The 25167-nt window shown below is 31.5% G+C and overlaps 1 protein-coding gene and 1 long non-coding RNA gene across 2 annotated transcripts; both read right to left on the bottom strand.

The window, feature by feature from the left end:
- Positions 1-9056: 9056 nt before the first annotated feature.
- Positions 9057-17819, bottom strand: LOC134275694 (cell death abnormality protein 1-like). Its single transcript, XM_062757954.1, has 6 exons — positions 17687-17819; positions 12077-12296; positions 10634-10888; positions 10386-10520; positions 9926-10060; positions 9057-9064 (listed from the first exon to the last, which is right to left on the bottom strand). The coding sequence occupies exons 2-6, from the start codon at positions 12183-12185 to the stop codon at positions 9057-9059; spliced, it is 642 nt and encodes a 213-aa protein (XP_062613938.1). The 5' UTR covers positions 12186-12296; positions 17687-17819.
- Positions 17820-20864: 3045 nt separating this feature from the next.
- On the bottom strand, positions 20865-24622 carry LOC134275701 (uncharacterized). Its single transcript, XR_009993881.1, has 3 exons — positions 24490-24622; positions 23104-23334; positions 20865-20994 (listed from the first exon to the last, which is right to left on the bottom strand). It is a non-coding gene; the product is annotated as an uncharacterized LOC134275701 (long non-coding RNA).
- Between the last annotated feature and the right edge of the window lie 545 nt (positions 24623-25167).

Genomic DNA, 25167 nt, shown 5'->3' with positions numbered 1-25167 from the left:
CTTATATTGAATAAAAATGAATTTTGCGTCAGATAATTCTTTAAATTAAGTTTAAATTGCGATTTCTAAGCTGCATTCATTTTAAACTTAATATTATAATAATAGGTAATTCCGAAATCTTTATTAATTTGCATCTTAGGACTGGAATCTTACGATTCTTTATTACATTAAAAATGTATCAAGAAGCGTAAAAATTATTCTTTTTAATCTTTATTTAGAATTTTAACACCCCCCCCCCCCATCCGCAATTAAATTGCATTTTTGAAAAAAATATTTTCAAAGATAAGTTGTCAATATTTTTATTTAGAAGTCCTGTGTGGTGATGTTTCTTTTTGGAATTTTAAAAGTCTTTTTAAATAAACAAGTATTTATTATATGCAGAAATTTTTGTTAAGTGTTTTCAATTACATATATGCAGTATTTTATCTTAAGTTTATTTATGGTACATGTATCAATGAACTCCATATTCATAACAATATTCTAGTTTGGGTGAATAAACTGAACTTGAGTTCAAAATTTTAGCAGTAAATATTAATGCATTTTGACACATCAAGTTAACACAGGTAAATTCTACCTGGACCCCTAGAGTGCTTCTTAATTGAAGGTGATAATTAAATAGCTGTTATAATGATCAGGCGTTCAGGGAATAAATGGCTAGAAATATTTGTAAATATTAAAACAGAACTGAACTGGATAGATTGGGAATAAATTTCTTGATGCACACAAATTATTATGATAAATATGTAATTAAACTTATTGAATAGAGAATGAAATATATACATCCAAGAATTAAGAGTAGAAATCGGCAATATACCAAAACCTAATATGTAAAAATATCTTACAGATAAACACTGCTTTTAATATTACATTATCAAACCTTTAAGTGTTAACAAGGTAGTTCAGAGAATTTGTGTCCCCGCTTAGGGCAAAAGTAAACCATGCGCAGTTCGGGGGTGGGGATGGGGTGGGTGGGTTGGATCCCCTTGACTGAATTTGTAGAATTATTAAATGTATACTGATGCAAATAAAATATGCCATTATGGATATAAAGATTTGATTGATTATTGCACAATATTCGTGACTATCGTCTCCATCAATTGCATGCCTTTTCACACATATCGAAGCAGTTTGATGATCAAGACTTATTTCCATTGTTTACTTTATATATTTCCCGGGCGATAATTGATGGTTACATCAATGCTTTCTTGTTCTTTATTATGTGTGTAGAAGATCTTTTTTATATGGAATATTTATCACACTGTAATGATGATTTTATGAGTTTGTACAAGCCAGACCTCACAAATTTTTCATTTCACATGCTGAATACTATCATTTAGTAAAATAAAAAAGTATTTCGAAAAAGAAATTGGATCGTTCGGGATGCGAACCCTGGCCCTCTCACGTGTTAAGCGAGAGAAATACCACTAGACCACGAAGCCGCTTGACTATAGTTAAAATTATATACAAACATGAAGTCACATACATGTATATATTCACGTTCGATATATTGTCAAAATTAACACAATGCATGGTGTCTAATTTAAACTTTATTAAACAGTTCTAATAGATGTAATAAGAATAAAAAGTCCGCCGAGAACCTGTTTTATACGTAATAACTCTCCTTCATGCCCCCATGCTAAAAATAGCGACATGTGATACAATAAATACTAATAAAACATACGAATCGGGACACTTTGAGAGGGATGAGAGAGGTCCTAAGGACTTTTCGTATAAAATTACATTGCAAAAGCTCAAGATCCTGAATGTATACATTCATGACCTTGAACTTTGACTTTTTGACCTCAAAATCAATAGAGGTCTTCCTTAAGCCACAGAGGGTTGATGTGTAAAATTTCATTGCAAAAGCTCAAAGGGTTCTCGAGATATCGCGCGGAAACGAAAGTTTTATAACAGACAGAATTTGCAAATTTATTACCTTGAACTTTGACCTTTTGACCTCAAAATCAATAGGGTCTTCCTTAAGCCAAAGGGAGTTGTTATGTAAAATTTCATCGCTCAAAGGGTTCTCGAGATATCGTGTGGAAACGAAAGCGTTACAGATAGACAGAAAGACGGACGGACGGCCAGACGGACGGACAGACCCAAATTAATATCCCCCACTTTTCAAGCGGGGGACAAAAATCGTTATTTTACACGGAATCGCGTTGGCACGGAAATATACGACTCCTATGTATGGTTGTTACAACTGTGGTAATTAATTCATTTTATAGGTAGTTGTTTTCTCCCCTAAAGTCCACATTATTTTACTAAATAAAGTAAGAGAATAAATATATTTATTTTATTAGTAGCTTAATTTTATTTCATACTACACGCGTTCGGTAACAATTACACATGTTTAACAGCATTAAAAATCATGTTATTATAATATTGATTTAAATCAACTTAGGTATGTGCAGAAAAAATGTTTTAATTATTTATCTATTTATTGTTTATTCATATCTCAGCACCTGACATTGGAATAGTTCAATGCATGGAAAAGATCGGAGGCATTCCGAATAAATCATCCATCTTACGTTCACAATTTGTTCACCGTTCTCTTTGCGCTTGCATTTTCGCTCCATTTGCGTTCTACTTTCGCTCACCGCTTACCGTTCACACATCGTTTACCAAGTTGCGTTAAGCATTCACCCATCGTTCACTCAGCGTTCGCTTTGCGTTCGTTCACCGTTTGTTTAGCGTTCGTTCACCGTTCAGGTGGGAAAGAAGAACGTTTCAGGGACCGTACCGAGTTCGGGACAAAGGTTGCAAATCTTAACCGATAGAAGTGAAAAATTATCGAGAGAAAGTTAAACAACATAAATCAATCCATAATTTGAAAGATAATACAGATTATTTATCCGGTGATGACACATGACTGATAAGTGCACATCTTGTTGCTACAGACATTAATGTAGTGATCAGGCTTCAAGTGACGGGTAATTCAGTGGTAATAAAAATATCCTCATTATTTCATTAATGTATGCATTGCAAAGGTAGACTGATTCCTTGTCCAGCACAATTTAAATCTTTTTCTATTTATACATTTTTAATGTAAAGAATTAATCTCAAGAGTACTGTGCAACTATATAGTAAAGAAGTGGTGTGAATCAGATGTGGATACTTAAAAATTCTAAAGAACTTCTGGACAATTTGAAATCACAAGACTTTACAAAAATCAACAGCTTAAAAATTTCGACTTCTCAACTTTATACACAACAATTCCCCACGACAAATTAAAATCCAGGCTTGTTGATATCATTGACAGCTGCTTCTTCAATAAAAATGGAACTCGTAAATTTACTTACCTCGTCCTTGGTCATTTGAAAATTTATTATTTTAAAACAGATTCTGATTGCACACATAAGTACTCTGAAGTTGACATCAAGAAGATGCTTGAGTTTCTGATTGACAATATCTATGTGGTTTTTGGAGACCAGGTATTCCAACAATCCATTGGAATTCCCATGGGTACAAATTGCGCTCCGTTATTAGCAGACTTATTTTTATATTCATATGAAGCAGAATTTACGCAAAATCTTATGCGTGAAAAGAAGAAAACACTTGCTGTGGCCTTCAACTCAACATTTAGATATATCGACGACGTATTGTCAATTAATAATGATAATTTCCATTTCTACGTAGATACGATATATCCTGGTGAGCTTGAGATAAAAGATACCACAGAGTCCGACACTTCTGCTTCAGATTTGTATATTTTACTTGAAAAAGACACTAATGGTAATCTAACAACCAAGCTATATGATAAACGTGATGACTTTAACTTTTCTGTCGTCAGCTTCCCTTACTTATGCAGCAATATACCTTCATCACCTGCATACGGAGTATATATGTCTCAGTTGATTCGATACGCAAGAGCATGCTCTACGTATGAACAATTTCTTAAACGAGGTAAATTATTGACAAGCAAGTTGATGAAACAAAAATATCAGCAGTCTCGTTCAAAGTATTAATTTTTTAAGTTCTAGTTGATACAATGACCTTGACAGCAAATACAATTTATCATTAAGTCAAATGCTGACTGATGTTTTTCATACCATTAGTTAGTCCATTATTTATACACTGAATTGACGACGGATTTTGTCCGTTATTGCCTGATCATGACAACGAGCACACGGCGGGTGTGACCGGTCGGCAGGGGATGCTCACTCCTCCATGGCACCTGATCCCACCTCCGATGTTTCGGAGGTCCGTGTTTGCAATGCTTTGATTTTGTATATTGTTTAATGGACTTTGAGATTGAATACTCTTCGTTATCTCCGTATCCTTCTCTCAGCTTCCATCCATAATTTATATGTAGTTTGCTTTCAAGTTTTTTTATCATTTACTTTTCTTTGTAGAACACTTTATTTTGCATTGGTAGAACAATTATGCATAGTAATGTACAATGTGTATTCTGTTTTCATTTAAACAGTGCTGCGATAAGCATTTTATATAAATATTACTTTCCCTGATGTCTTCTGCTTTTTGGTTTGAAAGTAAAATGATTATCATGTTTCCAACCTTCAAAGAATGGTATACATTTCTGCAAAGGAATATACAATGTGTATTCTATTTTCATTTAAACAGTGCTGTGAAAAGCATTTTATATAAATATTACTTTCCCTGATGTCTTCCTCTTTTTGGTTTGAAAGTAAAATGATTATCATGTTTCCAACCTTCAAAGAATGGTATACATTTCTGCAAAAGAATATACAATGTGTATTCTATTTTCATTTAAAAAGTGCTGCGAAAAGCATTTTATATAAATATTACTTTCCCTGATGTCTTCTTCTTTTTGGTTTGAAAGTAAAATGACTATCATGTTTCCAGCCTTCAAAGAATAAACTGCGATACGAATGCTTAATTAAAGAGGAACATTAAGTATAAAATATGACGACAGAAACACTAATTGCGTTATATATTAATTAGTGACATGCATGTTTTCAAGTAACACAAATAGTATTGCAACTTTTTTCACGTCATTGTTACTAAGCTTCAAGGAAGTAAAATTAGCTTGTGGAATATGTTCCTTATGGTTTTTGATAATGCTTTAGGACTTTCATAATACAGCTTCAGCAGCAGCTGTAGGAAACAACATGATACCAAACTATTAATTAGTTATAAGTTAAGTTAACTTAGTTAATTTAATTAATTAATTAATTAAATCATTGAAAACAAACTCAGTTCTTTAGTCAATGCTTTTATAATATTTTTGGGACATTTTCTTTCATACAGAAAGAGACCTTCAGAAGTAATTCCTGTAGTGTTCTTGAGCCTTTGCTAAAAGAATACAACGACGTGTCAAAATTAAAACAATATTAAAGTACGTACACTGGTCAAGGAAGTTTGGACACGTATTTAAATACCTTGGTTTTATTTTATTTCTCCAGTATTTTTTCCTCCTGTTTGTTGTGAATTGGAACTTACTTTTATATCTGTGTAGATTGCACTCTAAATAATTTTATAAATGTGTAGAGTAGATGGAAGTTGTAGGTTCATGTGCTTAATGTTTTGTTATCTTCATGTTTTATATTTTTTTTTTAAGATAATTGGCAACAGAAGGATATTTCCATTTAAAGACAATGTGTTCTTAAACTATTATAGAGTAAAAACAAACAAAAATACATCATCAACCTTCTTCAGGAAAAAGCAAGATGCAAGAACAGTTGCATTATTTGACTTTTGAAAACGGAAGGGGGTGGTATGATAGCATTTCTAACTGCCTGTATATACATGTATCACATTCATTTTAAAATATTAAGAACTGACATTTATAGCCCCGTATAATACATTATTGAGGTTTAGTAAATCTAAGCTTGAAATTGTTTTAATATTTAGTAATGAGAAAGAATTGACATGTACATAACGGAATTCTCAAGTTTCCCAGGATTACTAGAAATTTAAAAAAAAAATGATAACCATTTAACTAGAATATTCTGTACACTATTTTTTTAATCAAATGATGGATTTCTTTTTTAAGTATTATTTATTGCAATACATTTTCTTTTAATTAAATCTTCAAAAAAAAAAATAAAACCTCTATATTTGAAATGAGCATTCCATCATTTTGACGTCATTTTGACATCATGAATTTGAATAACAATTTCAACAGGCCCTATAAATGACATGTACAAGATTAAATAGGAAATAGGAAATAATATGATCTTTGTAATTAAATTACTTTTGTTGAAGACTTATTTTAGTTTGTCATTCATGGAGAAAGTACGGATTTAACAGTGAGAAGGCCATGTTTGGTAGAGACACATTCATGACTTGAAAAAGAGAAAAAAGTATTAAATGCTTGATTATTCTTTTGGAGGACGTATCAAGTCATTTTCTTTTAATTTATGTCGATATGATGAAAATGTCAAATGAAAAAAAACGGAATTAAATTGAGTACTGATTGACGTTTCCCAAACTAAACGTAAGGTCATTATTTACAAAATGAAATGTCCGCAATCTTTGAAGGTTAACAAGATCATGACATGATATGTGGCAGGTGAAGCTACCTCGTTAATGACACCTGATTATAATTTTTTTCCAATTGGGTCCATGTTTGCCCTGATTCCGTATTCGTTGCATTTAAACACAGGAGTAAGCGGGTTATTATTCTTTATATCAATTAAGCAAAGCCTTAACAATATTGATGTATGTTTCAATTTTTAACCACCTCTCTCTCTCTCTTTATCTCTCTCTCTTCTCTCTGATAATGTATTACAATTAAGCTAAATTTCCTCCTAAATGTTCATTTCTTCTAATATTGTACATTTTAAAGCACTCAGTTATTCATTATTAACAGATTCTGTATTTCCTTAAGTATTGATACCCTTTTAAACAGGTTCGTTAAGTGTTGAATCTATTTCGTTGTACTCAAATGCGTGACCGTCGCATCTTATACATAGTTGATCATAATTCCCCGTATTTTTTTGAATATAAATTGTATTTTCAGTTTCAGTAATGCCTCTTTGTGTGTCTGCTTTTCTTCTCTGCCTATATACACACACGATTCCAAGGGCAATGAGAGTGATGATCAAAAGCGTTGACAAGAGCGAGATGATAACCGTTGATATCCGTGAAATTCCACTATCTTGATAAAGAAAAAAAATCATTTTATGACCTTCATTTTCATTTTTCTTCAATATTGGAGAAAAAATTGTAGAAAAGCTGCAAAGTTTTTAAAATTCGAATCTCTAAAAGATGAATGAAATGAATTTCAGCTAACGTATTTTAAATGAATATTCACCACTGGAGAAAAAGAGCAAAATCTTTGATATAGTGAGTTTTAGTATCAGCAGCATATTCTTTATAAAAAACTGAAAAGATTTATAGTGGCCGCAGTATTTATCTAAGTTTTAGTGACCCTCTTGTTTATCAACAGCAGTTTTTCTCTTTTTGTAGTACTATGTATAACAACGAAGAATAATATTAATATTTTTCTCACCTGCGCACGAAACAACATCCTTTGAAGATACTAGAAAAAAGTCAAATTTTCTGTTTTACTGTGTTTTTAGATCTTAATCAATATGTACATGCTAAATTTCTTGCTTATATTTGCGTGTGATTAACTTTTGTTGTATAAATTATTGGCATCAAAAACTCATCGAAAAAATGGATAAATCACTAAATTACATGTATGTCCGCGGTTGCGATCGTTATCAAACCTTTTGAACACAATTGTCCATTCCAGCCTTCCTTACAACCATTTTCACACGTTCCGTTCAGCTTGGAGCAAGGGTTTCTGTTGATACAGTGGCCACAGTTAAATTCACAGTTTGGTCCATATCTATAATCCTGACACTCTGAAAGATGATTGCTCATAAATAAGCATAAATCAGGAAATTCAAGAAGATTTTAGTTGAGACTGCCAGTTATAGAATAATTATTAATTATAAATAATAAGGTGCAGCGATTTCAACCCTTTCCCCTGAAAAAAGAAATTTCAAAACATCTACGATATAAGTCGAATAAACACGTCAATCACTTTTTGTCGTCACTCTAAAGGTATAGAGTAAAAAATGGTTGCACGCTTTGTGGAATCAATACAAGCAACGGATTTCATGACTTTGCACATAACGTCGGCATCGAATCAAAACTTGAATAATTTTTTTTTTAATTTATGTATATTGTCAACAGGGGACGGTTGATTTTCAATGCGTCAATGCAACTAACATAGGCTTTTAGCATGACAGATAACATACCGTTACATTTGGATCCGCCCCAATGTTCCTGACACCCGTCAGGGCAGGTCCCGGTGATGTTGTCACAGAATGTCCCATTCCTACAATTACCACACATGTTCGTACAGTCAGGGCCGTAAAATCCTTGTGAGCAGACTGTAAAATTTATACTGAATAATAGTAGGCTTAGAAAATAATATATGTATCAGGACTTTACAAAACGTACATGGGTATGCCAAATGTTTAATTATTCTATTTAATTAGATAAACAAGAGCATTTTCTACGTACAATTAATTTCAAGCACATGGCTGGCTATTGAAAAATTACTTGATACAATGATATCTGGTATTTGGAATTTAAAAAACATTAACTTTCAACATACCTTTATTAGTATTATGTGATATATTATATTACAATTACGTTGTTTGCATCTACGATGTTTTCGGAAGTCAAATTCAGAGATTTTTATCAATTGTAAGACCATTAACTTTTGCGTGGACCCTGAGGTCCTCGCAGTATCTGGGTCCACGCAGTAAATATGTAAGCGAGGTTAAACCGGATGCAAAGAGCAAACGACCGTCTACGCATGCGCGAGAATGCTAGAGAGTTTGCCCCTCAGGCAACTTGCCCGTAGAAATATTCGCCATATTCGAATTAGAATGTGCCATTCATTGGCAAATCGCGCCTTGAAAAAAAAGTCGTTCAACGACTAGTTTAAGCTTTAAAAAGATAGAACAATATTTCACCGGTGTTAGTTTTTTGCATCAAAGCTCGCAAAAAAATTTGATATTTCAGTAATTCAAATACCGTTTGATAGAGGTCTGTAGCAACGGTATTTTAATGTGGGGAAGGGGTGATCCGAAAAAAAAATCTGCGTACTACAGAGCTGTGATAGACGTATATCATCAGACTGATCTATTTTCCCCATGATAGATTTCTTCCGTATAAATCAAGAACAGGTGTCAAGTCCCAGTCATTATGGGTAACATGTATCAAAATAGCCCGATTTTTTAAACTGGGAAAACTAAAGGCTTATCGGAGATAAAATAAAATTTTGCTTTGAGACTACAATCAGTCATAAGTAGGCAGATCATAGTAAAAAATGTGAACAAACATACGTGAATACTGTATAGTATTCAGTACATGTGCACCTAAAAGTTTTCTTTAATTAAATTTCGGTTAGAAACACATACATATGGTCCACGTATTGCAGTCTTTTTTAAAGGACAACAATTTGTTTACATATTATCCGTAGATTGTAGAATTTAACCGATCATAAAAGGGCACGAAGCAAGAATGACCATTTGAAAGATAAATTAACCCCTTCAAGGACCATTTTCCAAACTCTAATATTTTTCCGTTTTTACATTGTATTTTCCATATTTAACGTTCCGTTGGGTTTTTGAGAATTTCTTTTACATGCATGCTGTATACAGCGACATTACCTGTTGTATTATTTGCCCTATTGGAAATTCTTTCCACTGAAGCAGAGAGGTGACATGTATCTAGCAAATTCCTACCGAAAAATGAAGACTACCGTTTTGAAGGCTCACAAGATAAGCTAGATCTTTAACTTCCATTATATTTGCATAGAACAATGGTTTCCAAGAATAAAAGTCAAGCCTGGTTTTCTTGCTTATTAAACGAACGTCTTAATACCCCGGTACTACCCAAAAAATCGTTCTGCGTGAACAAAGAAGCATTTTGAATCTATGCAAAAGTGACTCTGAGAACATATGAAGAATACCATCGCATTTTTCTCCAGTCCAATTATCCTGACACCCATCTGGACAATCCCCTGTATGTTTATTACAGTAGGTACCTGCAGTGCATTTCCCACATGTCTGAGAGCAACCTGGGCCATAAAATCCTTTAACACACTCTAAGTAAAACAGGAAAATATTTGACCAATATATCTCAAAATAAAAAAAAACCCAAAATATATTTATCTGATATGAACCAGATGGAACGTTTACATACTTATCCTTTTTTTAAATGTCCATGTAGAAAGACTTATATTCTTACGTTTAAATCCTTGTTTTCTTTTTATATTTATTTTTTGCTTATTTATCGATCTCTTGTAAAAAAAAATATGTAAAACTTAACCATGCACAAGGAATCAAAGAAAAAATAGTGTTAAATAAAAACAACACACATAGCCCTTCAATTCATTAGACCATTTGCTTTAGATCTATGGTTAAACCTACCATTACAATTTGGAGGTTCCAACAGTGAATTACAACATCCAATTGTACAAGATCCATTAAACTCATCACAATGTCCTCCCGCGCATTTACTGTCACAGAATTCACAGTATTTGCCAAAATGGCCAGCCTGGCAACCTTTCAAATATAAAAAAATTATTAACAATAAAAGCAATAGAGCCAGAGAAGAAATACGTCTTAATGAGAAAAACTCTCAAATAACAAACAATCAATAACTAATGTGTACAAACCCAATACTAGGACCTCACAGATTTCAATGGAAGCAAAGTCAGGTTCATAACCCACACAAGTTGTATTAAGTGGCGGATCCTTAGAAACAACCAATGCCACTCCTTTCGCCTCCCCGTCTATTTTTACATTCATCACTTGAGAAGGACAATTGGAGGAATTCTGGGTAAATATTTTCAATCCGGCGCCATAAGATGGGGGGATAAATGAGGAGTCATTGAACACATAAACCGAAAAACCCGTATGTCTCTTCACAGCTGGAAAACATTTATAAATTAATCAGATAGAGAGAGGATAATCAATGTTTTGTAGTTAGATCGCAGCACAGTTACATGTGTAAGGTTACAAACGGAAATATCGGCGCTTTGGAAATTTAAAAATACATACTTTATTAGGATGGACGATTCTTTTTAGGACTTCTCTGATATCAAAAAAATGTAATGTGGTTTAAATCTACATGTTTAGGACATTTAGATTTTTTATTTAGACTTGTCACGTGATGTCGACGTCACATAATTTAAGCAATTATACCTGCAGTTTAGAGGTCATCTATAAATTCAAATATTGCAAGGGCATAACCAAGTAAAAAATCTTAGTTTAATTTATAATCCTTTTCAACACTATATGTAGTTTGTGAAAAGTGCTGCGAACCTATATACAATCCTTTTTTTAATTGCTAAAATTTAATTTGTTGGACGGCAGGTTGAGTATTCTGCTGTTCAACTACATTTAATATAGCTTTTATTAATTTTCAAGAGGTTCGTAGCACTTTTAAAATATCTTTATGCTTCTTGAGTTTATGTGTAAAAGCTTGGCAAGATACATTGAGGGTATACCCTTGCAATAAGTCGATTTATTAGGGCCCTTCCATTACTTTTTAAATACATCTGCTTACAAACACACGACATTATCACTTGTCTGGAGAATGTACGGACATTTTATCAATAAAATACTAAAACAGACATCTCATCCAAGTTAACAGCCTTTTATTTAATTGCAAATAATATCTTATTTGAGAAAAAAAGACATTTTTAATCGCACAAAATGTGACTTGATCAGCCTCTTACTGTGAACAAACTGCGGCATTTTTGCGAGATGACGTTACATTGAGAAGTGCACTGAGATCGATGCATCGTTTATATACTGTTGTGTGGGATTTAACAAACGACAAATAGTAAGTAATAGTAATAGTAAGTTTGTTTGTAGTATACAGCTATCTAGCTGATTGAAATAGCAAATAATTTTATTTTGTGGTATTTTGAAGACCTTATATTATGTGTGACGTCATAGTAAACATTTCCCGTACAAATTAGGCCCCTCCTCCTTACTTTAACCTTAACTGTGCTGCGCTATGGATTTTTATTTCACGAGGAAAATACTAAAACTTAAAAAGAAAAAAATTGAAGAATTCAGTCTGTAATCAAAGATAAAAAAAATATACATACTTGAGTTTCTGAAGTGGATTTCTAAGTATGCTAGATTACACATAATGTGGCAATTTCCACCAAGCTGCTGTGTTATCCGATCTACTGGTAATGCTACAGCTTTCTTCATTTTTTCCTGGATTTACTTGACCATCTATAGCTTTATATGAATCCCATTTATTTATGTAACCGGAGCTCATGGAAGGCGACCCTCTGTATTGCCAAAGTCGAGCAAGGTTTACTAAAAAGGAAAAATAAAATTCCCCGTGTGTCAACTATACACCTAATTTTTAAAAAGCTTTTTTAATTTAGATCTATTATAAAGAAAATTTGATGTGTAAAAAATATACGAAACAGAAATTATATGGTTATTTATTAAGAACTGGGATTCAAAAGATGCACGTTTTGAATTTTGATGACATTAGAAATGGAGAAAAAAAGTTTTATTGTTGTCCGCTTTTTTTATCCTATACTAAAGTTAATGCATTTATCCTCAGGGAAGTAAGACTGAAATTGAATAACATGTGAAAACAATAGAGATAGGACTCCGCACTCATATATTTCTAACATAAATATGAAAATGATATTTGGAAAGTTATTTTGTCTACCACTTTATTCATTAGCAGTTTAGTCAACAGTTTAATTCGAAAATAAAACACATTTTAATCTGTTTTTAATTATACTTGCATGTACATCTAGCTTTATTTTCTTAGTTCGTTTTATGGTATAACAACGGCGATTCATGTTCAAGTATTTGTATTTCAGCTTGAATGGTAAATGTGTACAATACATATATGATGATATAGATTAGAAGGGAAAAATCGTGGTAAAAAAAAGTTCAAAAATTTTTAGATACATATCTTGCATTAAGTTTGACTGAATTTTTTTATCATGAGGAAATAAGAATTCTATTTTATTTTTTATTTACAATAAACCATTATCATTGTTTCAATGTGTTGTACTTTGATCGGATGTATTTCCCTTCCCTATGGATGATTAGAAAAGGAAATGTCCGTTTCAAACCTGTGTATTTATCATTTAAAGGATAAAGGAGATACTTGTAAAAGTAATCAAGGCCTTTGAGAGATTTTTCAAAATTATTTTATCTAAAAACATGATTAGGTCAAAGAAAAAAAAATCGTCGTAAAGACTCAAAAGCTATCTAAATCGGTTTTATATTATCATCTAAGAGATTAACTTATGTGTAGTAAAAATTGTTATATAAACTGTTCAATAGCCAATTATAGTCACATTTTATTCACATTTTGATAATCCTAAATGCAAAGCAGATTTTTGAACAATATTAATATTGCCGACTAGGCGTAAATATTCAATCAATAAATCCTTCAGCTGATCCGATCTTGTTTTTCTTTAATCAGAATGAATTCATTAAATTTCCTCAGGGCATAGATAAAACAATTTATTTGGCTTTCAATTCGCGATGATCTTTCAAATATGTCAATTTACAATTTATCAACGAAGAATTTTTTATTCCATTTTTATGTCGATTTGATTTACCTGAATTTGTGTGTCAAATGAATTTCAAAAACCGTCTTAAAACCAGCTTTCTTAAACTTTCCTGGTTGTAAAAATGACCTTTTCTGCAAAAATAGCACATCAATTGGTCTTACATTAGCGATCATTATTCATATGAATTGTTAGGTCGTTGTTTTATTACTAAATGCGACACCTGTTTAGAAATACAGTTCATTGCGGCATTATCCGGTCAAGAAGGGAGGGAGACTTACTATGGCAAGCCCTTTTACTATTTATTCGGAAAATAGAATTTATCTTAAAATTACAGAGATATCTTTCATTTTAGGGAGATATCTCTTAAAAAAATATAGATATCTCTCAACTTAAAGAGATATCTCTCATTTTTAAGAGATATCTCTATGAGAAAGAGATATCTCTTAAACTTAGAAAGATATCTCTTATACTTAGAGATATATCTCTTTTTATTAGAGAGATATCTCTTCCACTTGAAAAGATATCTCTTTCTCCTTTAGAGATATCTCTTTCGTGAAAAGAGATATCCCTACACGTTAAAGAGATATCTCTTTCACCTAGAGAGATATCTCTGAGTTTTGGAGATATCTTTCCTAGCTAAAGAGATATCTCTTTAAGTAAAAGAGATATCTTTCTCAGTTTATCTTAAGAGATATCTCTTTAAAATGAAGAGATATCTTTCAAAAGTGTCTAAAAGAGATATCTCTAAGCAAAAAGAGATATCTCTTTGTTGCAAAAAGATATCTCTTTTCAAATTTTTTTATTTAAATTCCAATTCAAATGACTTCTCCCTTACCGGAAGTAAGGTTTTTATTGACGGAAATACTCAAATTAGAAATAGTTGATTATTTCATAAGCTGAGAAAATTCGGTCCATTGCATTTGATATTATATATGCTTACTTTCGTTTTCTTGAATATTAACCTTTTAGCAATTTTATCGACGAAGTTACTATTATTGTTTGTTGTTTCAAGTAAAGGATTTATAGCATTTTTGTCTTCAGTGCATGTATTATTCTGGGTAATTTCTAATTGCTCAGCCTTGTTTCTTAAAACATCGAAACTATTCCAGAGACTTTACTTCCTGTTTCACTTTCGTTTTAAAGTGGAGAATTAATTATTCTATTTTAAGCATCACTGGAAAAGAGATATCTCTTTCAATAAAAGAGATATCTCTTTAGCTTATAAAGATATCTCCTTTTGAAAATCTAAAGAGATATCTCTCTAACTAAGAAAGATATCTCTTTTAACTTCGTTAAAGAGATATCTCTCTAACTTTAAGAGATATCTCTCTCGCTTAAAGAGATATCTCTCTGGTTTATAAAGATGTCTATCTAAGTGAAAGAGATATCTCTCTCACAAAAAGAGATATCTCTTTTGTTTAAAGAGATATGTCTCTGAGGTATAAAGATATCTCTTTTAGTCAAAGAGATATCTCTATAAGCTAAAGAGATATCTCTTAAAGTTAGAAAGATATCTCTCTTATTGAGAGAAAATTTTTATTTCACGAATAAATAGTAAAAGGGCTTGCCATAGACTTACTCATCTTGGGTACTTGACCAAACGTATGAAAATAGTAATGAGGCCTATTTTGCACTTTTTGAGATTTGTTATGGACCGATTCATGTTCCATTTCTTCCCTTTCTTGCTATATAAGAAAAAAAGACTTTGCGACATAGATAGCACTTTAAGTAAAAAGGAATATAACATTAAAAGCAGGATGCTCCCTTTAACATTATAAAAGTATAAATGATAATACAATAGCACTATACAACGGCAAACATGTAAGCAAAAAAAAAAATCTAAATACTTAGGCTTTCAGAAGGTGAAACCAATAGGGTCCCGATTAATAAAGCTTCCATCATAAGCAACATCTTTTTACTAAAACTACGGCGTTAATGATATGTCAATGTATACTGATAGCATTCCGTGTTACAAAAACGCTTTTATCTTTATTTATTTTTTTTAGATTCATTCTTAATTTAATCTCATGTCATTGTTTCATCTTTAATTCACTTTCAAGGAAGAAACATTTGTTTGCGATAAATACTGTTTCATGTTATATTAAAATCGAGATGTAACTATATGTTTGATATGTGGTTTAATCCTGGATTTGATCACACCGGGAAGCAAGCGCCACCAATTGAAAAAATATATTTATTGCGCTCAAAAAAGTGCTCTCGGTTCTGGATTACTTCTTCCAAATTCTTAACTCAATTGCAAAAAAAAAAAGACTCATAAAGTTCGTACTTCTCTATCAATTACTCTCGTAGTTTACAACTGTACCATGCGCACTGGACCGAATTATCTTGCAAACTAAAATGACAGTATAAATAGGCGATATGTTCGATGATCTCAGTTCAATTTCAGGGCCAGAAGGGCTATCAAAAACAATTATACGGCATGGAGAAATAAATCGAGAAACAGCGCATTTTTTATGCGCAATAAATATATAGTTTTTACAATGAGTGACGCTGTAGCTCTCCGGTCTATCAGTGTATATTTTTTTTCGGGGAGCTACAGTTCTGCAGATATTGCAAATGTAAATATTCAGCAAGAATAAATAGTGACTTGATTCATCCTTTCCTGCTTGCAACTTTACACAAAGCTAACAACCGTCATATATATATTACTTCATGATTTTCACACGGGATAAGCGTGTTATTCTGCATCATATCATTATCTACGAGAATTATTCATTAATAAATATGCAAAAATATAAATATCCGTTTCCATTCGGGATGTACTCGTATTGCTGATTGTCGCCCCGATGATATCCATTCATTGTATTCATTTCCTTATTTATTAATAACGAACACAAAAAAAAAAAATAGAAATGAGACATGAAGTTTAATTAACATAATTTACTGAAACTAATATTCTCTTATATCATTTGATATAAAAAAAAATGACACACAAAACTTTAAATACACTCAAAACCTTATATCTCGAAAACTATAGGGCCAAGGGAAAATTTGAGATACACATGGTTTTGGTGTATTCCGACGTTGACTTGTACACGATTTTCTTTTTGCCAATATTGTAAGTAGAAGATTCCAACAGTGAGTGCATTGCATGTTACCCTATTGTCAATAAAAAGACAGTATTTGTCATCTGAACTCCATAATATTTAAATTCTTCAAACATTTTAAATCCCGATATTAAATCAAATTACATTGACCATTCACTCATTAACGAACACAAACGATAGAATAACAATACTATATGCCCTCAAACTCCATTGCAAAGGAATAAATAAGACATTACACTTCTTATCATTCTTGCATAACATAACATTTTTCATATATTGGAAGCGTAATCCCAGAGAATTGTGCATGAGATATAAAATCAAGGGTTTTGATAAATTTGCATATCCATGTTTTCGTAACTTTTTATTTTAGATTTCATGTTATTATAGCCATGATCCTCGTGTGGGACAGAAGTTTGAATATAACCCTTGTTTTCAAAATTTGAGGATAAATCAGTAAAGTCTTCTGCCCTTTCTTTACGCTTGCAGCATCTTTTCCTGCGTTTGCAGACTATTCTCATAAACATGCACAGTATTGTTAGCGCCAAAAGTGTTGAAACTGTAAGTGTTATAATTGAAGGAGTCTTCAAAAACCAATCACCTGTAGTAAAAAAAATGATCATGAATTACGTGTAAAACATTAATGAAATCCTAATAAAATAAAATAACATTATTTTTGTATATGCTTTGGATCAAGATACATAAACGCTATCCTCAGTTGTAAACAAACACCAAACATGATTGTAGAATATAATTAGAAGCACCTTTAGCTGTATAAAGATCTGCATTATAATATAATTTAAAAAAATAATCCTCCAAAGATTATTATTACATGTATTGTTAAGTGAAATATATACATCGTGAAATGTTATTTATATATGTCCATTCGATTTCTTTGACAACTAATTGGAAGTTGAGATATTGATGAATCAAACAATACATGTTCTTAAAATTTATCACTCAGAGATATATTCTGGCTATCAAACTAATTATCCAAAATAAATACTATATATCTTTTTTCTTATTTTCAATTTGAGATTATTACTGATATACAAGTCTTTATATATCGAATCTTTAATGCGTATTTAGAACTAACCTTCTGAACAAGCATGGCCGCTCCATCCAGACTCACATCCATTTATACAAGTTCCGTTTGCCTTTAAACATGGTTTCATGTCTTTACAATGTCCGCAATCAAAAGTAAAGTCTGTACCGTATTTTTTGTCTTCGCACTCTGAAATTTAGAAAGGCTTTAGAAATGAAACTTATAATGCATGCATCTTTGCTGATTCGGTTACACTAGTACTTTATAAGGAAAAGCAATAATGCAGATTCCCTATTTAGAAATGCATATTAAAAATGACAAATGTTATGAAGAGATTCTAGAAAATCTTGGACTTTATACTATACTCTCTGCTGCAGATCGAGTGTTTCTATTCAAATTTAGTGTAAAATAAGGACATTTTTTATTAAAATCCATTTATGGAAAATTCCTTCTCAAATTATCAACGAAGTTTAGAGTAACGACCAATACGTACTGTAAATCATTTTATATTAATTTATACTCACAACAAGAAATATACTACAATCTTTAAAAACAGTATTCTTTTCCTTAGTCCCTATACATACTATCACATTTTGGACCAGTCCAGTGTGTCTTACACCCCCTAGGACATAATCCTGTTCAACTATCACAGATTGTCCCTATCAAGCAATGTCCACATATCTTGTTACAATATTCTCCGTAATGTCCTCTTATACATGCTGAGAATGAAAAAAAGTCATATCAAAAGTAAAAATTCAAAAAAATATATAAAAATTATGTATTAAAGAAAATAATACCCATGCTCTTTCATAATTTGTTTTTATTATTTTTTAAGATGCTGTGATAATTATATTTTTTCTAGCTGTGATTTGCATAGTTATATACAGGTACGTTTTTCCAAACTACACATACAGTTACCATAATGGCATATTTCTGCCCAACCACCCCTCTTTACACGCAAAACCCATTAAGTTTTAAATCTGTAAACATGTTTATATGCGATTTAGTTGTGTTCTTATAAATAATATCAGCATGCTATTTATTTATGTTCAAATGCTTATTATTTACAAAAATAGCCATGTCCAAAACTATGTTAATGTGCAAGTTATTAATGTCAACTTAGTTCTAAACTTATGTCACCATGTAAGTTATACTGTATTCTACCACAATTATTGCAGAGATCAAAGAAATACCGCAGACATTTTTCTCCAATAAATCAGAAACGTCATAAAAAAAATATCAGATCAGAAACAAGTATCAAACCTGAACAATTCAAATGTATATTTGGCTGTAGAATGAAATACTTGTTTAGACCACATCTATGTGTCATCTTTTGCAGGATAAACACTCTAAATTGCTAAAGTTGCTGATGAATTTTGATTTTTATAGCTAAGCAGGGTACATGTGTTCCACGGACCACCCTACACATTTAAGAACCCTCTCTACACTGCACAATAAAGAGTTCTGATTCTAAGGTATTTTTCTGTAGTTGGAGTGATCTGTCCTTAGATCTAAATTCTAAAAAATAGAAATTTACACAATATTACTCAATCTGTAATCAATTCAAGTATTATCAACAATTTAAAAGGCCAAGATAAATTAACTGAACGTGTTATTTAGATGTATTTTCTCTTGAAGTAATTTACATTGATTTCTAATCACTGATACTGTGTTGTCTTTGAACATTTTTCCCGGGGGTAAATGCTACGCACCATACATTGAAAATTAAATAAATAAGCTTAATATTAAACAACGTCCAAAAAAAAAAAAAAACTGCATTTAAACAACATGATTTTAGTCCCAATAGAGCAGTTAAACAGGAACATGATTTTGTTATTGTATATTCATTAAAACTAATCAATACATATTACGAACAAATTTGTAATTTCAAAAGGCTATTTTTAATGCAACGAAAGCTCAAATCGTCTGCATTCCATACAAAGGTAAGCAAACACATTTTCCCCCGGCGTTAAATAGAACAGCGTAATCGAGACATGTTGACCTAATTCGTTTCTCTATTCGTTTCTGCATTTCAGTTTGCATGTTGCGTATTTTAGCAAAATAAACGCACATATTTACATAATTATTTTGTATAATGCATAAGAAAATCACATAATATCTTGGCATGTTAACATAACACAGTCTTGTGTCAACATATTCCAATTGCAATTTTTGCATGGTTTCATTTTATAGCATAAGTACTTACAAACGATTATATTTTTTTTTGTACTTGCAATGCAGCTCAATTATTATGAAAGAAATAAGTTGCATGTACATTTGCACACACTTGTAATTATTTTAACATTCAACATCTTAAATATTAGCATACGTGAATACTCTTGCTTGTTTTTAGCAGAAATGTACCACCATGCATAATATTTACATCGATGTCAAATATTATGTGTACATGATTTTAAGTCTCTTGTAGCTGATCATTCTTTTTTATTACAGAAATTAGAATATAAAAAAGTCATTTTTTTTCTTACAACAGTTTGACCCTTCCATAAATGTGTTGCTGCATCCATAGATACACGAACCATTAAATGCATCGCACTGTCTATTGCGACATCTCAGATCACAGGGCGCGCATGTCTCGCCGTAATGGTGTGATAGGCAACCTTAACATGATTAATTAATTAAAAGTACAATTTTAAAACATCAAGCTCAAATGCTTGTTATTCTTACAATGCAAATAGGCGTCGGAAGCTATTTGAAGGGGGGAGGGCTAATTGAAAGGGGGGGAGGACTAAACCAACAAGAAAGGTAAACCCCAATTTTCATTGCCAATATTATGGTTGTTTTTGAAAAAAAAAAGTCTGGAGCTTAGCCCCCACCCCCGGTTCCGACGCCTATGATGTAGGAATACATCGGATGCATCTTTAACTCAAACTTTTTAAATGTTATTTTTGTCTAAAAAGTATATTTTCTTTTAATTTTGATTCATAAAATCTTTAACGCCTTGCCTTTAGGAAATATATGAAAAGCTCTGCTTATGCAGTTAAATATAACAATAGAAGTTTTTGTAAATTTGAAATTCAATGGACTGCGTAAATATGAATGAAATAAAAATGTTTTTAAGCAAAGAAATTCTAACTTAAAGTACATACCCATCATTTTCACTTCACATATTTCAATGGTTGCAAAACCCGGTTCATAAGACTCACAATCGGTGGTCACCGGAGGATTTTTTGAGTTGTACAAAGCTATTCCCAGAGTCAGGTGATTAACAGTAATATTCATCACTTGTTCGGGACAGGAGGATGGATTTTGGGTAAATGCTTTAATTCCAGAGCGTGAAGGAGGTACATATGATGAATCATTGAATAAGTACATGGAAAATCCAATATGCCTATTCACTGCTGAAATGATAGAAATATTTAATTCATCTTTCCTTTTTCACATTTTATTCCTAAAATTCCAATACTCTTTTAATTATGTTTTAAAAAAAGTCTGCTACATGAAAGTCACAAAATTTGAATGTCTCAAAGCACTAGTATCAATCGACATTTTAGAATTCATGTTTACATGTATAGATTGATTAACCGGGATATAAGCAACAAAAAATACTTTATGCTTCACATAAATACAATTATACTATCGTCTATTTTTACTTCAGGTACCAATCCTCATTTTGCTGCCAGAATCTACTCTGCCCTGTTTTTTGCCAAAAATGATATCAACAAATATTTGATTTGAAAAGAGCATTTATTACAAATGCCAATGAAATATACAGTAGTATTGTTTGATATTAAATAATGTTACACCTGTCACAATAAAAAAATTAAAAACAACCCAAAAGGTACATACAAAAAAAATGAAATGCATATCTTAAATTTGCCCTAATTAATATAGAACAACAATGCATATAGAACTCTGTAAGTATGTACACAATAAAACACACATAACTAAAATTAGCAAAAAAAGATGGGACTTGACTAAAAAACATGGTCATAATCTTCTCCCTTCTAAAAATACAGTAAACAATGATCACGTGACACGAGGTAAAGGATTTTGTAACACGAAAATCTTAACTGGAGGCATGACAGAATCCGGAATATAGAAAATAAAAACTTTACAATAGAGATGGTATAATTGTATTCTTCTTGAGAACAAGATATGGTTTCAATACAGATCTTGCCCTGTGTTTTTCTTTAAATTAAAGGTGATGTTAAAAAAATAATGAAACATACTTTTTGAATTTTTTGAATTTCTATATATGAAGATCATACGAATAAGTTTTTGCATGACTCTCTCAATGCTACATGTAATTGTGACGTCATAAACTAGTGCATTTTCCAGTATTTCCTTAAAATCTTTTAAAAGACAAAAGAAGTGCGAATGACAATAATGTTCTCCCGCCTACCTCCAAGTCAATTTTTAAAAGTTAATATATTCGATGAATTTGTAATAGCTTTTTTTATAGGTAATTATATTGATTTTCATAAAACATTACTTTTTTGGAAGACAAAGAGAGATAAATCTAAACTTTTGGTAAAACTTGTGTTTTTCACTATAGAAATATTTTTAAAACATTCCCCCTGTGACACAAAAATTCTCATTTAAGGTACATGCAATATGAACGGCTATTTCACAAATTCATACCAAAGCTTTTCGTGTGTCCCGGGGGGGGGGGGGGATATGTTCATTGACCAAAAAAAAAACGACAAAAATGCTTATTTTCCACAAATTTCAAAGCGATTTACAAGTCAAACATAGAATTGTATTAATATATTTATATATGTTTTATTTATTTGCTAAAACATAAGAAAGATATATGGAACGTTTAATCATATGCAAGATTATTTCAAAATATCGTGATGCTTGAAAGTCCGATTTCAATGGAACATTTCGTCAACTTCCTTTTTGCAAGAGCTGGAGTGATGGATAATTTACTATTTAGCGCTGGTGGTAAGACAATTCCTGAATTTCCATTGAAATGTTCTTTGTAATAAACAAAGAATTTATGGTCAAATTGCCATTTATATAGAAATTAGGTGGTTGCACAATGTAGGCGGGAATCAAAAGTTAGCGTGCATATTTCTTCTCAATGAAATTTTCTTTTGGTTAATATTGTCTACATGCATCGCCCACAAAGATCTTAAGATAATATGATTTTTCAAAGAATATCACACAGCATGTCCAAAAACGCAAGTGGGCGACGACCGTGGTTCCTTTTTTCTAAAGGAAAATAGCACTTAAAATGAGGAAAATAACCCTAATGGCTTGAAATAAGTCATTCTGATACTTTTTCTCTTTAAAATAGAGACATGCATCAAATTAATTACAATTTCATAGTTTCAGAATGGTACTCCTTCATGCCATTTTCTTTTCTTATTTATTACAATCATAGATGTATATTTCACTAATATTTAAGCCAGTTTCAAAACTTTCTCAAAACTCTTTTTTAGGGCACACTAAATCTAAAACCATGCCTTCTTCCTCTTTCTGAATAAAAGAAACCAACTTACTAGAATTTCGGAAATAAATTTCCAAATAGGCAACGTTTGACATCTGCATTAATGTTAGTTTCCACCAGGCTTCCCTTATACCATATGATGCTAAAGTAAAGCTACAGGTATCCTCTCGCTCCTCTTCCAGGTACCCATCGACTGCATTGTCTGGTTGATAGAGTGGGGGATGTTCATACGATGAACTTTGAGAGGCTTTACATTTTAAACCTGGCAAGAGACTAAGGTTTTCTACAAATAAAAAAAAAACGAAGTTGGAGGATAGTTAAAATTCCATGAATAAAAAGGAATACCTAGGGAAATAATATAGTTTCCTTTTTCATCTGATTTGAAATAAAATTGAAAATTGGAAGTATTTGGAGTAACTTTCTTTTTTTTCGTTTTGTAAATGCGACCGCTAATGCAAATTTACCGGTCGTAAACTGAATTTTACCGGCGATGAGTATGAGAAGCCAGTGCATGTAATTCGGATGTTTGCGAACGTTGAATCGCCATGCAAAAACTGGAAAAGTAGAGTATCATTTTCATTCTAATGCAATAAATGTATTTTATGTTTTTACTGATATCTACGTCATCTGCGTTTCATTCAGTTTTATTACATGAAAAACGTCAATTAAGGAGCATGTATTTTTCTTCTTCACTGATTGATGGCGTCAAAACAAAGGGTTTTCACTCTTGTTAATGTTTGTATATAAAATTTTGCCTACATCATCAGTTCAAGAGAAAAAATATGTATTTTAAAATACAGCTACATTAGAATAAACAATTATAAACTCTTTTGTTTGTAAATATGGTTTGTTATTCACTACAAAAATATAAGCAGTGACATCCTGGTCATATTTATTTTTTCTGATTGATAACATACCATATCCACCAACAAAAATGTATATAATTGTCTCATAATATAGTTATAATTTTAGTAAATCAGATCTGGAAAGCTGCATGGCGATGCCATTTTTATAAAAGGATTTCTGTCAAAGAAACATGAATAAATTTTCAGGTCACAGTTTATAATTTTCATGTGTTCTCCTTGCTGTATGTAAGACACTAATTAAAAGCTTTTAAAAATACTTTGAATGAATTGCGTAACTTTTTTCTGCTCAAATCACAGCTAGCTGAAACCGTTGCTTTCCACGTTTTTGGGGTATTGATTGTGACGTCACGATGCCGCTTTACATGCACTGTTTTATCAAGAACTGTTTGCGTTTGAGTATATAGGCACAATTTATAGAATAAATAATTTTATATAACCATACATTTGAAATAATCTTTAAGCAAATACAATACAACCGTATTACTTTTTTATATTTTACAAACATCTAAGATATTAATCATATCTTGTTGACAAAATAAAATATAAAGAAACATAGAAAGTACCAAAATTACCTAAACATTCCGCAACGGTATAAACCATTACAAACACTAATTGCGTTCTATACATCACCATTTTAACTTTCTCTTTCTGCAAAAGCCGAGCCGAAAGCTTGAAACAAAAAGTAAAACGGAAGACTTAAATTCGTTATAATTTTTGTAGATGTGGTATAAAAAATAGTACATTGTAGTTTTGTCACTCAGAGGTAATTAGAGATAACGGAAGGTATCAGTAATAAACAATTCTTCCTTGTTCTTGATTTATCATGCTTCTTTCCTCAATCAATATTCAAGTGGCTGTTTTAAAGAGTTATGAGAGCAGTAAAAAAACGGAAAGAACAAAAAACAGGTTTATCAGTGTACTTGATAAGATTATTAGTGAATCGTTTGGATTCTTACGAAACACATTTGAATACTTTTATTTATTCCCTTTTCAAACTAGAAACCAAGGCCATTTCTTAGTGTCGATTTGCGAATTTCTTACCTATTTAAAGATCATTGAATTGCAATTATTGCATAATACCCCCTCTGAATTAATTTACTGAATTTCTTCATTTTTCAATGAAAATGACAGTTTACAATATGTTTTATTTCCTCGTGATCACCTTAAAAGTACATCGCGATACTACATCTTATTTTAGCAAACTGTGTTTGAAGATGATCATTTAAATAAATCATAAATCATATTTGAGA

The sequence above is a fragment of the Saccostrea cucullata genome, unplaced genomic scaffold (assembly GCF_032062105.1).
Source record: "Saccostrea cucullata isolate Sc308-1 unplaced genomic scaffold, CSIRO_AGI_Scuc_v1 ctg1005, whole genome shotgun sequence".
NCBI lineage: Eukaryota > Metazoa > Mollusca > Bivalvia > Ostreida > Ostreidae > Saccostrea > Saccostrea cuccullata.
This window is presented reverse-complemented; position numbering and strand designations above follow the sequence as displayed.